The 14695-nt window shown below is 35.8% G+C and overlaps 1 protein-coding gene across 1 annotated transcript in view; it reads right to left on the reverse strand.

Moving 5' to 3' along the window:
- ITGB8 (integrin subunit beta 8) overlaps positions 1-14695 on the reverse strand; it is a 98423-nt gene that overhangs the window by 45951 nt on the left and 37777 nt on the right. The window contains exon 3 of the mRNA XM_005908372.2: positions 6872-7043. Within this exon, the coding sequence (XP_005908434.1) occupies positions 6872-7043 (172 nt within the window). The remainder of the gene's footprint in view (positions 1-6871; positions 7044-14695) is intronic.

Below are 14695 nucleotides of genomic sequence, written 5' to 3' on the forward strand. Positions count from 1 at the left end.
AATATTAATAGTTTCTCTCTGTAGGAGGAAAAGAGTATCATCTGGCCTCCAAATATTTATGTCACCACTTACGTTAGCTACAGGAAAGCTTCATCTTTATATTTTGAGATTTTAAAGGCTCTAATCCTATTCCCGTGATTAACTTCAAAGGCAAAAAAAAAGTTTGTGACATAGAATAAGAAAGGGGACTTGGAGGAAAGTTGAGACCTACTTACAGCTATTGCCAATATTGGTTTGAATAGACCAAAGAACTAAAGTTGTTAGAATGAGTTTTAAATCACTCAACTAATAGTGTGAGCATCTCTGAAGAACTAGTTGCAATAAACATGTCTGGACACTAAGAAAAGATTCTAAAACACTAAAAAATATTCTGCATAAGATGAAACTAACAACTCGTAAGAAAATATGGAGACATGTAAAAGGAAAAAAGAGCTGCCAATTTCTATTCATTGTCTTTGGGCAGGGGAAGGAAAAGGTCCAAGAATGAGACAGGTTTGAAACATCAAGGTACAGACCCTGGCACATTTCTGGATTTCTGTAGGGGTAAAATAAGGGATATGGGCCAGGTGTTGAGGAAAAATGCATGACTCTGTATGGCCAGGTGTTGAGGAAAAATGCATGACTCTGTATGTTTTTTTTTAAGTTTTGAATTCAAGAATACCTGAAGAATCTTACATTTTAAATTAAGCTACACTAAATCAGTTTTTTCTTTAACATTATTAAATGAATCAAGTTTGAAACATTTTCTTCAGTTAGTGAAGTATAAATTATACTAATCCCTGTCATATATTACTTCTGAAGCAGAAATTGAGAATTCTCTTCTCTTCCCTACCCTCCTAAAGATTTCATCTCATTTCACTGTTCTTAGGGAAGACCAACTAGGATCAGTGGCCTATTTCTGTTATTATTTCTCCATAAGATTGATAGGTGAAAATAAGAAAAAGAGGTATAGTTTAAGAAGTATAAAGTAAAAGAAAGTGTCCTTTTAAAATCTCATTTAAAATATTTGATTTTGTGTATTTTGTACATATTCTTAATATTCTTTTAAAAGCTTAGTCAGTATATGATATAATAGAAATATCCATAAAAGCTTTTAAAAATTCTTAATAGATGCTACATAGGTCATGAGTTTTTAATCATACAAAAAATAAAGTGATTGTCTATAAATAAATCTAACAAATAAATATCAGATTAGGGAATAAACATATTTTACACATAGTATGCATTATAACAGACCCTCAACTCTTATCTCTGTGTTAGAGTGTAAAGGAGTTTTACATCATAAGGAATGAGGTTTATACATATATCTAGAATTGGTAAAATTCCAGATACAGCTTTATATATTATGCCCCAAAGCTAGCATGTCTTTGATGCCACAGTGCATTTTTAGATGAATTTATTATACCTATTTTAATAATTATTTGCTATATATGCAGATTATAAAAATATAGTTTTTCATAGCTATAGGAAGGATAACTTATACACACTAGACAATTACAGTATTTTCATACACAAATTCATTAGTATTGACTAAAATCAAGCCCCATAATGATTTCACCAATCTCTGGGGACAAAACCTCCACATTATCTCTCAAGTCTGGCCATTTTTCTCCTGCATTGTTACCACCACTGCCATTGCTTATCTACAGCACTGAAATAATTTCTCAAGTTTTGAACTATTATTTTATAGTTTCAGGAGGATTCAGCCACCATTATGTCTACAAAAGAGAACAAACTAAATTCATGTAAGTGTATAAATTTAAATGTAACATACAAGTAGAAAAAATGCACCTTGTAATTTTCAAATCTTAAGTATTTAAAAAAGAGCAAGATATTTTTAAAGGCTATTAGTCATATTTTTGGAGGCAAACAATATATGATAAGCCTCATCTGTAAGCTGTTGAAAAATCACACACAAAATAGAGAGGTATTAATAAATTTAAGAAAAAGGTTCAAGCTTTCTAGTACTGGGAACAAAACAAATGAAAATAGCTAATGGACTAGTTACACTTAACAAACTGAAGAGATTAAAAAGAATGAGAAATAGGCAAAGTTGATTCTGGAAAGCCTAACTGGATATGATTTTTTGTGTGTGAATAATCTAATAATATATATAACCTAGTAAATCTATGACTAGAAATGTACCCTAAATAAATAGGTTGTTATATATACATGGAGAGACCGACAGATATAGATACATACATGTATAATGAGTATCATTGAATATTTGTTCCAACAAAGTGCATTCAAGTTTCATTGGGATTGTCTTACATTTATTGATTCACTTAGATTTTGTTATATTACTGGATATATACATATATATATATAAAACTGTAATTGTTATAATATTATTTTCCTTTTTAGGAACATAGAATTCTTCTGCATTTATTCATACTGGCTTTTAGGTAGCACAATGGACTCTACACATTTTTTAGAAAGTTTATTGCCAGACAGTTTATGTTTTAGGTTGCTGCTTTGAAATGATCTCTTTTAGATTACATTTAATATTTAAAAATTTTCCTTTCACAGCCTTTTAACTTTAGTGTTAGTTTTGTTTGATTTGCTTGGATTTCTGTGTAGACATATAAGATTAATTTTGCTTTATCTTTTCAATATGTTTATAGCTTATATTTGGTTTTCTTGTCTGATTGCTTTTATATAAAACTTTCAGAAGGATTTTAATGTGTATTAACAAAGTATTCTTCAATTTCATTTGGGCAGGAATGGACACTAAATTTTATTGTATGATTTCTGGCATCTTGAGATAACAATATATATTTTTATTCTTTTGGCAAACTAAGATAACAAAAAATACATTGATTTTAAGATAATCAACTACTGCAGGTTAAATCTACTTGTATGGTGACATTGTTCTTATTGTTCTTATTATCACATGAAGTTTAATTTGATTATTTAAAATGTTATTAGGGATTTGATCCTAAAGTTATGATAACTTGTAAAGATTGAGTAGCTTCTATGCCTTCTCAAAAAACCATGGGAGAATTTATGTAGCCTAGGGATAATGTGTTCCTTGAATGTTTAGGTGAACATTAAAGTGTATTTCCCATGAAAATATTTAGACCTAATGTTTTTTTTTGTGTGTGTGTGTTTTTCTCTAATTTTATTTTATTTTTAAACTTTACATAATTGTATTAGTTTTGCCAAATATCAAAATGAATCCACCACAGGTATACATGTGTTCCCCATCCCGAACCCTCCTCCTCCTCCCTCCCCATACCATCCCTCTGGGCCGTATGCACCAGCCCCAAGCATCCAGCATCATGCATCGAACCTGGACTTTTCCTACATGATATTTTACATGTTTCATTGCCATTCTCCCAAATCTTCCCACCTCTCCCTCCCCACAGAGTCCATAAGACTGTTCTATACATCAGTGTCTCTTTTGCTGTCTTACACTGGGTTATTGTTACCATCTTTCTAAATTCCATATATATGCGTTAGTATACTGTATTTATGTTTTTCCTTCTGGCTTACTTCACTCTGTATAATAGGCTCCAGTTTCATCCACCTCATTAGAACTGATTCAAATGTATTCTTTTTAATGGCTGATTTTGTGTATATGTACCACAGCTTTCTTATCCATTCATCTGCTGATGGACATCTAGGTTGCTTCCATGTCTTGGCTATTATAAACAGTGCTGCGATGAACATTGGGGTTTATCTCTTTCCCTTCTGGTTTCATAGTGTGTATGCCCAGCAGTGGGGTTGCTGGATCATAAGGCAGTTCTATTTCCAGTTTTTTAAGGAATCTCCACACTGTTCTCCATAGTGGCTGTATTTGCATTCCCACCAACAGTGTAAAAGGGTTCCCTTTTCTCCACACCCTCTCCAGCATTTATTATTTGTAGACTTTTGGATCGCAGCCATTCTGACTGGTGTGAAATGGTACCTCATAGTGGTTTTGATTTGCATTTCTCTGATAATGAGTGATGTTGAGCATCTTTTCATGTGTTTGTTAGCCATCTGTATGTCTTTTTTGGAGAAATGTCTATTTAGTTCTTTGGCCCATTTTTTGATTGGGTCGTTTATTTTTCTGGAGTTGAGCTGTAGGAGTTGCTTGTATATTTTTGAGATTAGTTGTTTGTCGGTTGCTTCATTTGCTTTATTTTCTCCCATTCTGAAGGCTGTCTTTTCACCTTGCTAATAGTTTCCTTTGATGTGCAGAAGCTTTTTTTTAATTAGGTCCCATTTGTTTATTTTTGCTTTTATTTCCAATATTCTGGGAGGTTCATAGAGGATCCTGCTGTGATGTATGTCGGAGAGTGTTTTGCCTATGTTCTCCTCTAGGAGTTTTATAGTTTCTTAGACCTAATGTTTTTAGGAGAGTTTCTTTTAGAATTTTCTTAACTTCTTATATCTTTATTATATTTCTTGGGGTTCTACTTCTTGAGTCAATTTTAGTCTTCTATATTCTCCTAAGAAATTATTTTTATCATAATTTATATATTTTACCATTTTTAATGTATTGAAGTTTTTCCCCAATATTTTTTTATCTGGTCATAGTCTGTATAATCAGGTCATTTGCTTTGGGTCTTCTTTTTCTAATTAGCTTTGCCATTGATTTAGCTATTAGATTTATACATTCGTTTCCTTTTTAATTTCTATTTTTTATTTCATTTTGTTTTTTTCTTAATTAATTTCTTTGTTTTTGTTGTTCCTATATCTTTATCTGTATGCTTCATTTTTTTTCAATGATAAAAGCATTTAAAGTTCTGAGTTTTCCTGAGAGCAGCTTTGAACACATCCCATTATGTTCTGATGTGTGCTACTGTTATTATCATTATTATTAAATTGCCTATGAGTAGAATTTTGATTTATTCTTGGAAATAGAATTTATTTAGGAGAAGCTTTCCTTAGTTTCTCTATTATTTAATATTTGTTAATCATCTTATATTGGCTTCAAATTTTATTGCAAGGTGTTCAGAGATGTTGGCCTATAAAAACAGTTTCACTTGAAGTTCAGTTTTTTTGCATAAAATAAAATTAATTTCTAAAACTATTTCATGGACTTTGAAAATATTATTTTATATATCAAGGACTATGGACTGAACCCCGCCCCCCAAATTTATATATTAAAGCCCTGACTCACAATATGGTAATGCTTGGAGATGGAGCCTTTGGGAGTTGATTAGGTTTAGATGATGTTCTGAGGGTCGGGTCCTCATGATGGAATCAGTGGGCTTATATGTAGATGCAACAGAGTGCTCCTTTTCTATCTATCACTCTTTCCCCCTTCAGAAACTGAATCTGGCAGTGCCTTGATGGCAGACTTTCTAGGTCCTAGAACTGTGAGAAAATAAATTTCTTTTGTTTAAGCTACTTACTATATGGTATTTCGTTATGGCAGCAATAGAAGGTGACAAGTGTCATAATACCAACCTAGTTACTTTCATTTTTGTGTATCCCTTTGCAGCTAGCATTCATATGTCCATACTAGTCTGTATAATTATTTGATATGGTGATGTGCACAGTTTTAATTGGAAGCTGGGAGTATGCCTAAGGCCAAGAAAGAAATGGACTTTGTTATTCTGGTAATCAAAGAGTCTGAGAAAAATACCTTGGAATTGGGAGGGCATTTGTCGATAATGGTTATTCAAAAATTTAGTAACAGGACAAGACCACCCAAAATGAAATAATGAAGGCTTCAAGGCAACTGCATACCACTTAAAACTAAATGTATCTAATTTAGTGATGCATATCTTTGTACTTGAACTTATCTTGCCATATGCAGTTTGCTCGATGAGACTCTCTGGCACTAAAGAAAATGAATAATTTCCAGTGGCCTACTACATACGCCAAACTGTGGAATACAAATGTATGAAAGGACAAGTATTAGAGAAGTATAGGAGGAAAAGTGTGCGTAACTCTCAGGGACTAAAGCAGCTCAAGTTAATTATGATAATTATGAATTATAGTTTTGTTTTTAAAAGCTTATCACAGAGGCTCTAAGACTAATTCACATCTCTTACTAATTAATCAACTAACAAATTCAGCAAACACTTATGGAATGCTTACTACATGCCAGCACTCTGATAGGCACTGGAAAAACAGAATGGAATAAAACATGTTCTTCTTCTTATACAGAGCTGGCAGTGTCCTAGGAACACAATTATAGTATAATGTGATCAAGACTGGAAACACATAATTATAATATAGCGTGGTCAGGTTTGCAGAGAATGTCCGAGGTCACACAGCTAGCTAGCTATAGGCACAAGAAAGACTAGAATTCTGATTTCTTGATTCTGAGCCCACTGTCATTTCTACAGCAACAATACTGCCTGTCATAAAATGTTAAATATGAACAAATAAGGCTAGTCAGGAGCTTCCCAGTACTCTTGCCTGGAAAATCCCATGGATGGAGGCACCTGGAAGGCTGCAGTCCATGGGGTTGCTGAGGGTCGGACACGACTGAGCGACTTCTCTTTCACTTTTCACTTTCATGCGTTGGAGAAGGAAATGGCAACCCACTCCAGTGTTCTTGCCTGGAGAATCTCAGGGACGGCGGAGCCTGGTGGGCTGCCGTCTATGGGGTCACACAGAGTCGGACACGACTGGAGTGACTTAGCAGCAGGAGCTTCCCAGGTGACTCAGTGGTAAAGAATCTGCCTACCAATGCATGAGACACAGGAGATATGAGTTTGATCCCTTGGTCAGGAAGATCCTTTGGTGAAGGAAATGGCAACCCACTCCAGTATTCTTGCCTGGGAAATCCCATGGACAGAGGAGCCTGGTGGGCTACAGTCCATGGGGTCGCAAAGAGTCAGACAGGACTGAGCACATATACAGCAACAAAGGCTAGATACAATTCTAACTTGAGAATAGACGTTGATATATTTGAAAATAACCGTACCTTGATGCAGCTGGATCAGCACTTCTCCTGGTGTCACCTGGGTATTAATTTCATTTTCACTTGGCATTACACGCACAGAAGGGTATTCTATTAAATCAATTGAGCAGCCTTTGTGTATTAAATTGGAAACAGTGTCACAACGTTCATTCTTTGATCCACCTGAAATGAAATCCTGTTTAAAAGAAGGAAAATCAATGATGTTTTAGTGCATATCATCCCAGTTATAACCAAAGAAAACCACATAATGAGTACTACCAAGAAACCATCTTCCAATATTGTACAAATTATATGACTGTTAAGAATAGCTGCATGTTTCCAAGAAGAATACTGGCAAATTTGTCTTAAATAAGTTTAATTTCTAAATCTTATTTTGAAAGAAAAAATGAATATTAAAAAGGAGATTTAAACCAAGTACTTTAAATATTATTAACTGATCACTGTAAAATTATACCAATTTAATTCTTTCTAAATATTTTACTTTGGAAATACTGCTCCAGAAGAAAATTTAGGCAAAATAGACCATTCAGTGTGGTTCTGCACTTAAGCTTTAATTTTCAAAGAACCCAACTGGTATGTTTACTATATTCTATTATGTTTAGAATGTGGGAGCAAGTCCTCAGAAATCACATGCCTAATGAGGTACCAAAATTCATAAAAGAATGAACTGGAAATCTATATTTCTTGGACTGAAAATTCCCTCACTTCTTATACGCATAATAGCATGTAAGTAATTCAGTAAACCAAGGAAGATGCCACAGTGAGTCTGGGAGATATAAAATTGCAGCTCAGATTCTCCTGATATTGCAACTGAATCTTGAACTTTCATTACAATTCAGCATTGGTTAGTTCATGCTAATTCCATAGCCATCCAATAAACTTGGAATTAGTTGAGCAAGCTTAAAATTTATCTTGACTGAGAAAAATTTAATATTTTTATTTTTCATGTAACCAGTTTTTCTCCCTAAGAACAGAAAATGTATTGAAAAGTATAGAAATGTAGTTTATTATATATAATGTTGGCCTGTATTATTTGGGATATTTGCTATATATATTAGATGAATATTTGCTTAGTGATCTTCCTGGGAGTGGTTATTTTGATCTGGCATTCAGTCATTCCTTCTCCAGTTCAAATGATTCAAAAAATTGCATTTCCAATCAATTATTCATTCAATCAAAAGAGTATTGATTGAATACTAACTCAAGGACAGTAGTTTTGTTAGGTACTGAGGATGCAGAATGGAACAAGACGGATAGAGTCCCTGTTTAAGTCAGCAGGCCATTAGAGAATTCAACCATTAAGTGAGTTAATGTAATTATCATTAGTTAGTTAATTAGTTCAGTCACTCAGTTGTGTCCGACTCCTTGCGACCCCATGAACTGGAGCACGCCGGGCCTCCCTGTCCATCACCAACTCCCAGAGTTCACTCAAACTCACGTCCATCAAGTTGGTGATGCCATCCAGCCATCTCATCCTCTGTTGTCCCCTTCTCCTCCTGCCCCCAATCCCTCCCAGCATCAGAGTCTTTTCCAATGAGTCAACTCTTTGCATGAGGTGGCCGAAGTACTGGAGTTTCAGTTTTAGCATCATTCCTTCCAAAGAAATCCCAGGGCTGATCTCCTTCAGAATAGACTGGTTGGATCTCCTTGCAGTCCACGGGACTCTCAAGAGTCTTCTCCAACACCATAGTTCAAAAGCATCAATTCTTTGGCGCTCAGCTTTCTTCACAGTCCAACTCTCACATCCACATACATGACTACTGGAAAAACCATAGCCTTGACTAGATGGACCTTTGTTGGCAAAGTAATGTCTCTGCTTTTGATAGGCATTAAATTTAGAGGAAGCAAAGAATGTCATAGAGTTATGGAGAAAGGAGATTATCAAGTTTAATATTACTTGAATGTGAGATCACTAATTATGAATACAGAGATCCCTAGCACTGATGCAGAATTAGATGGAATGGAAGTAGGCAGTATAAAAACATTTATATAAGGATTTTAATTTAATTCTGTCAATTTAGAATAAGGGTTGGAAAACTAGAGACAGTGAGACAAACACAACCATAGCTCGTAGATGTATGTCTTGAGTGTTAAAAAATACCTTTTACATTTTTAATATGCTATCTATTTCTGCTTTATTGACTATGCCAAAGCCTTTGACTGTGTGGATCACAATAACCTGTGGAAAATTCTTCAAGAGATGGGAATACCAGACCACCTGACCTGCCTCTTGAGAAACCTGTATGCAGGTCAGGAAGCAACAGTTAGAACCGGACATGGAACAACAGGCTGGTTCCAAATAGGAAAAGGAGTACATCAAGGCTGTATATTGTCACCCTGCTTATTTAACTTATATGCAGAGTACATCATGAGAAACGCTGGGCTGGAAGAAGCTGAAGCTGGAATCAAGATTGCTGGGAGAAATATCAGTAACCTCAGATATGCAGATGACACCACCCTTATGGCAGAAAGTGAAGAGGAACTCAAAAGCCTCTTGTTGAAAGTGAAAGAGGAGAGTGGAAAAGTTGGCTTAAAGCTCAGGATTCAGAAAACTAAGATCATGGCATCTGGTCCCATCACTTCATGGGAAATAGATGAAGAAACAGTGGAAACAGTGTCAGACTATATTTTTGGGGGCTCCAAAATCACTGCAGATGGTGACTGCAGCCATGAAATTAAAAGACGCTTACTCCTTGGAAGGAAAGTTATGACCAACCTAGATAGCATATTCAAAAGCAGAGATATTACTTTGCCAACAAAGGTCCGTCTAGTGAAGGCTATGGTTTTTCCTGTGATCATGTATGGATGTGAGAGTTGGACTGTGAAGAAGGCTGAGCACCGAAGAATTGATGCTTTTGATCTGTGGTGTTGGAGAAGACTCTTGAGAGTCCCTTGGACTGCAAGAAGATCCAACCAGTCCATTCTGAAGAAGATCAGCCCTGGGTGTTCTTTGGAAGGAATGATGCTAAAGCTGAAAGTCCAGTACTTTGGCCACCTCATGCGAAGAGTTGACTCATTGGAAAAGATTCTGATGCTGGGAGGGATTGGGGTCAGGAGGAGAAGGGGACGACACAGGATGAGACATCTGGATGGCATCACCGACTAGATGCACATGAGTTTGGGTGAACTCCGGGAGTTGGTGATGGACAGGGAGGCCTGGCGTGCTGCAATTCATGGGGTTACAAAGAGTCGGACATGACTGAGTGACTGAACTGAACTGAACTGAACTGAAAACAATAAAAAAGAAGAAGGCTGCACAACAGAGACAGTATGTGGCACAAAAATGTTTAGTATGTTACTCTTCACAGTACTGATCCTGAATTAGAGTGTGGTGCACAGTTATAATAAAAATATAATAAAAAGACAAGAAAGAATATGTTCTTTTCAATCAAAATCTCCAGGTGTCATTGGTGAATGACTTCATGGGAATAAAAACAATTGCCTTGCTGATGGCCACACACCTAGATTTTAGCCTGAAATTTAAAATGTTTAAAGCCTTAATTTCTCATTACCAAATTTATCCTATTTATTGATAAAACTTAGGGGTACAAAATGTAAGATTTAGTTCTTAAACAACTTGGAGCTACTCAAAGAAAGGTGGCATATACTGCTAGATTTATGGGGCTAGATGAGGGGATCTCATCTGTTTTTAGAGCCTGGGGAATACTGAGGGCATATAGGCCTTGGTACATGTATGCTCATTCATGCCTCCCATGACAGGCCACAGACCAAAGGCCACATGTGTTTTACAAAAGTGAAAACTGCAGGACTTCAAATTAGGAAAGTAAATATGATCCAAAAGACTCTGATTTTTCTTTTTGGCCAGAATTTTGTGTTTTATGTATATAGAATGAAAGAGAAGGGAGGGTGGTTAATTCACTGCAACTATACATCAAGCTATATCATTTGACCTTTAAATGTCAAATCATTTTGCTGAAATAGGCAAAAAAGTCTCAATTGTTTTGCAGTGTCTGAATCAGCATGGCTGTTTTTACTTTACTGTAAAAACTAAGTTAGAAATACGTTGCCAATTTGACAGATTTGAAAAGGGAAGAAAAGATCAGATCGTGGCATCAAAACAAAGAATGGAATGCTGCCCCTACCCACTTGTGGCCTGCTCTCCACTTTGTATAAAAGAAAAGAATTTGAAACCACACCCTTTTAACTTTTGGTGATTTGAGTCATTTTAATGTCTTCTAATTCTTATATTTTACTTTTTTATAAGAAATACTCAAGCAAAATCATCCTCCCAACTGTCTGCATCTAAAACCTACTTGAGAATGAAACACCCAGGCTGAAGTTATTACCCTAGTTGACTTTTCATCAGTCGTTACTTTCATCCATTTAATGTAGTAATCTGGAGATATAAATAGGGAAAGGTTTTTCTTGTACTCATTTCTGAGTCTTTTCTATGCTCCAAGCATGGAAATCTTCATAGAAATGAAAAGATTCTATCATTTTCCTTTTTAACAGTGAAAGCTCTTTGTATTGGGCTGGTCAAAAAGTTTGTTTGAGTTTTTCAGTAAGCTGACATGAAAAATCTGAATGAACTTTTTGGCCAACCCAATATTATCAGATCAGATCAGATCAGTCGCTCAGTCATGTCCGACTCTTTGTGACCCCATGAATCGCAGCACGCCAGGCCTCCCTGTCCATCACCAACTCCCGGAGTTCACTGACACTCACATCCATCAAGTCAGTGATGCCATCCAGCCATCTCATCCTCTGTCGTCCCCTTCTCCTCCCGCCCCCAATCCCTCCCAGCATCAGGGTCTTTTCCAATGAGTCAACTCTTCGCGTGAGGTGGCCAAAGTACTGGAGTTTCAGCTTTAGCATCATTCCTTCCAAAGAAATCCCAATATTATAGTTTAGTTTAATTATGTTCCAAGGCTGACCTGAAAACTTCTGGCTATGCAGGCACAACCTGTGTCTGACATATCAGGCAGAAAAGACAGAGAAGCCTTTAAAACTTTCAGATATGTTTGTCTCTTTTTTCCGACAGAGATATGTCAAGTCTTTCACATATGTTAAAAGGAATATGAAACATTGAACTAGATGATATTAATACACTCTTGTCTGTTCTAAGTATTTTCCAGTTATATTTATGTAGCATGGAGAGAAAGAGAAGTCAAAATATATAAAATCACAGATTAACACGCTACACAAGAATGCAGACCATTTGATTATACTCTGTGTAAATTTTCTAGTGAACTTTTACTTTTGTCCAGCTTTGAGAGTTATAAAAACCAGGCTTACGTTATTTTTGCTTATCTTTTCTGATCACGCACAGAGAAAAAAGTGCATCTTCCTTTCTTGTCCCTCTACCCTTGCTGGCTAAGAAATAAAACCATCAGTTGCATATGTGCCTAATGGTGGGTGATCTTTCAAAAATAACCATAGCATTTTTCCTGTCAACGATACCCGGTCAGCATGTGGGGACTGGACAGCTCCTTCTGTTAATGATATGGCCAGTGACTTTTTAAAAATTAATTAATTTATTAAAGGATAATTGCTTTACAGACTTATGTTGTTTTCTGTCAAACCGCAACATGAATCAGTCATAGGCATACATATATCCCCTCCCTTTTGAACCTCCCTCCCATCTGCCTCCCCATCCCACCCCTCTAGGTTGATACAGAGCCCCTATTTGAGTTTCCCAAGCCATACAAAAAATTCCTGTTGGCTATCTATTTTACATATGGTAATATAAGTTTCCATGTTACTCTTTCCATACATCTCCCCCCCTCTTCCCCTCTCCCCATGACCATAAGTCTATTCTCTATGCCTGTTTCTCCATTGCTGCCATGTAAATAAATTCTTCAGTACCATGTAGCTGTCCAATTTTCCCAGCACCGTTTGTTGAAGAGGCTGTCTTTGCCCCATTGTATATTCTTGCCTCCTTTGTCAAAAATAAGGTACCCATAAGTGCATGGGTTTATTTCTGGGCATTCTGTCTTGCTCCATTGGTCTATATTTCTGTTTTGTGCTAGTACCATACTGTCTAGATGACTGTAGCTTTGTAGTGTAATCAGAAGTCAGGAAAGTTGATTCCTCCAGCTCCATTTTTATTTCTCAAGACTGCTTTGGCTGTTTGGGTTCTTTGTGTTTCCATCTGAATTGTAAAATTTTTTGTTCTAGTTCTTTGAAAAATGCCATTGGTAATTTGATAGGGATCACAAGAATCTGTAGACTAAGTTTGCTAAATAGTCATTTTTACAATATTGATTCTTCCTAGCCAGGAACATGGAATATATCTCCATCTGTTTATATAATTTTTTGTTTCCTTCATTAGTGTCTTATAATTTTCTGTGTACAGTTCTCTTGTCTCCTTGGGTAGATTTTTTCCCTAGATATATAATTCTTTTTGTTGCAGTGGTGAATGGGATTGACTCCTTGGTTTCTCATTCTGATTTTCCTTGACAGTATATAGAAATGCAAGTGATTTTTGTGTATTGATTTTGTATCCAGCAGCTTTGCTAAATTCATTGATTAGCTCTAGTAATTTTCTGATACTATCTTTAGGGTTTTCTATGTACAGTATCATGTCATCTGCAAATAGTGAGAGCTTTATTTCTTCTTTTCTGATCTAGATCCCTTTTATTCCTTTTTCTTCTCTGATTGCTGAAGCTAGGACTTCTAGAACAATGTTGAATAACAGTGGTGAAAGTGGACACTCTTGTCTTGTTCCTGATCTTAGGGTGAATGCTTTCAGTTTTTCACCATTGAGAATAATGTTTGCTGTAGGCTTATCATATATGGCCTTTACTATGTCGAGGTATGTTCCTTCTATGCCCATTACTTGAAGAATTTTAATGATAAATAGGTGCTGAATTTTGTCAAAGGCTTTTTCTGCATATATTGAGATGATCATATGGTTTTTATCTTTCAATTTGTTAATATGGTGTATCACACTGATTGATTTTAATATATTGAAGAATCCTTGCATTCCTGGAATAAACCCAACTTGATCATGGTGTATGAGTTTATATATAATCTCTTCAAAATTTTTCTCATACCCTTTCATTTTATCCTGTTCTTTTGGACCCCTATAATGCGAATGCTGGTGCATTTGATTTTGTCCCAGAGGTCTCCGAGACTGTCCTCAGTTCTTTTCATTCTTTTTACTTTATTCTGCTCTTCAGAAGTTATTTCCAACATTTTATCTTCCAGCTCACTAATTTGTTCTTCTGCTTCAGACAGTCTGCTATTGATTCCTTCTAGAGTATTTTTAATTTCAGTAATTGTGTTGTCTCTGTGTGTTTATTCTTTAATTCTTCTAGGTCTTTGTTAATTGAGTCTTGCATTTTCTCCATTTTGTTTTCAAGGTTTTTGATCACCTTTACTCTCATTATTCTGAATTCTTTTTCAGGTAATTTGCCTATTTCCTCTTTATTTATTTGGATTTCTGTGTTTCTAGTTTGTTCCTTCATTTGTGTAATATTTCTCTGCCTTTTCATTTTTTTTTTTTAACTAATTGTGTTTGAGGTCTCCTTTTCCCAGGCTTCAAGACTGAATTCTTTCTTCCTTTTGGTTTCTGTCCTCTTAAAGTTGGTCCAGTGGTTTGTGTAAGCTTCATATAGGGTGAGATTGTGCTGAGTTTTGTTTGTTTTTCCTCTGATGGGCAAGGCTGAGTGAGGTGGTACTCCTATCTGCTGATGATTGGGTTTGTATTTTTGTTTTGTTTGTTGTTTAGATGAGGTGTCCTGCACAAGGTGCTACTGGTGGTTGGGTGACACCTAGTCTTATTTTAAGCGGTTTCCTTTGTGTGAGTTCTCACTATTTGATACTCCCTAGAGTTAGTTCTTTGGTAGTCTAGGGTCTTGGAGT

The sequence above is a fragment of the Bos mutus genome, chromosome 4 (assembly GCF_027580195.1).
Source record: "Bos mutus isolate GX-2022 chromosome 4, NWIPB_WYAK_1.1, whole genome shotgun sequence".
Lineage (NCBI taxonomy): Eukaryota > Metazoa > Chordata > Mammalia > Artiodactyla > Bovidae > Bos > Bos mutus.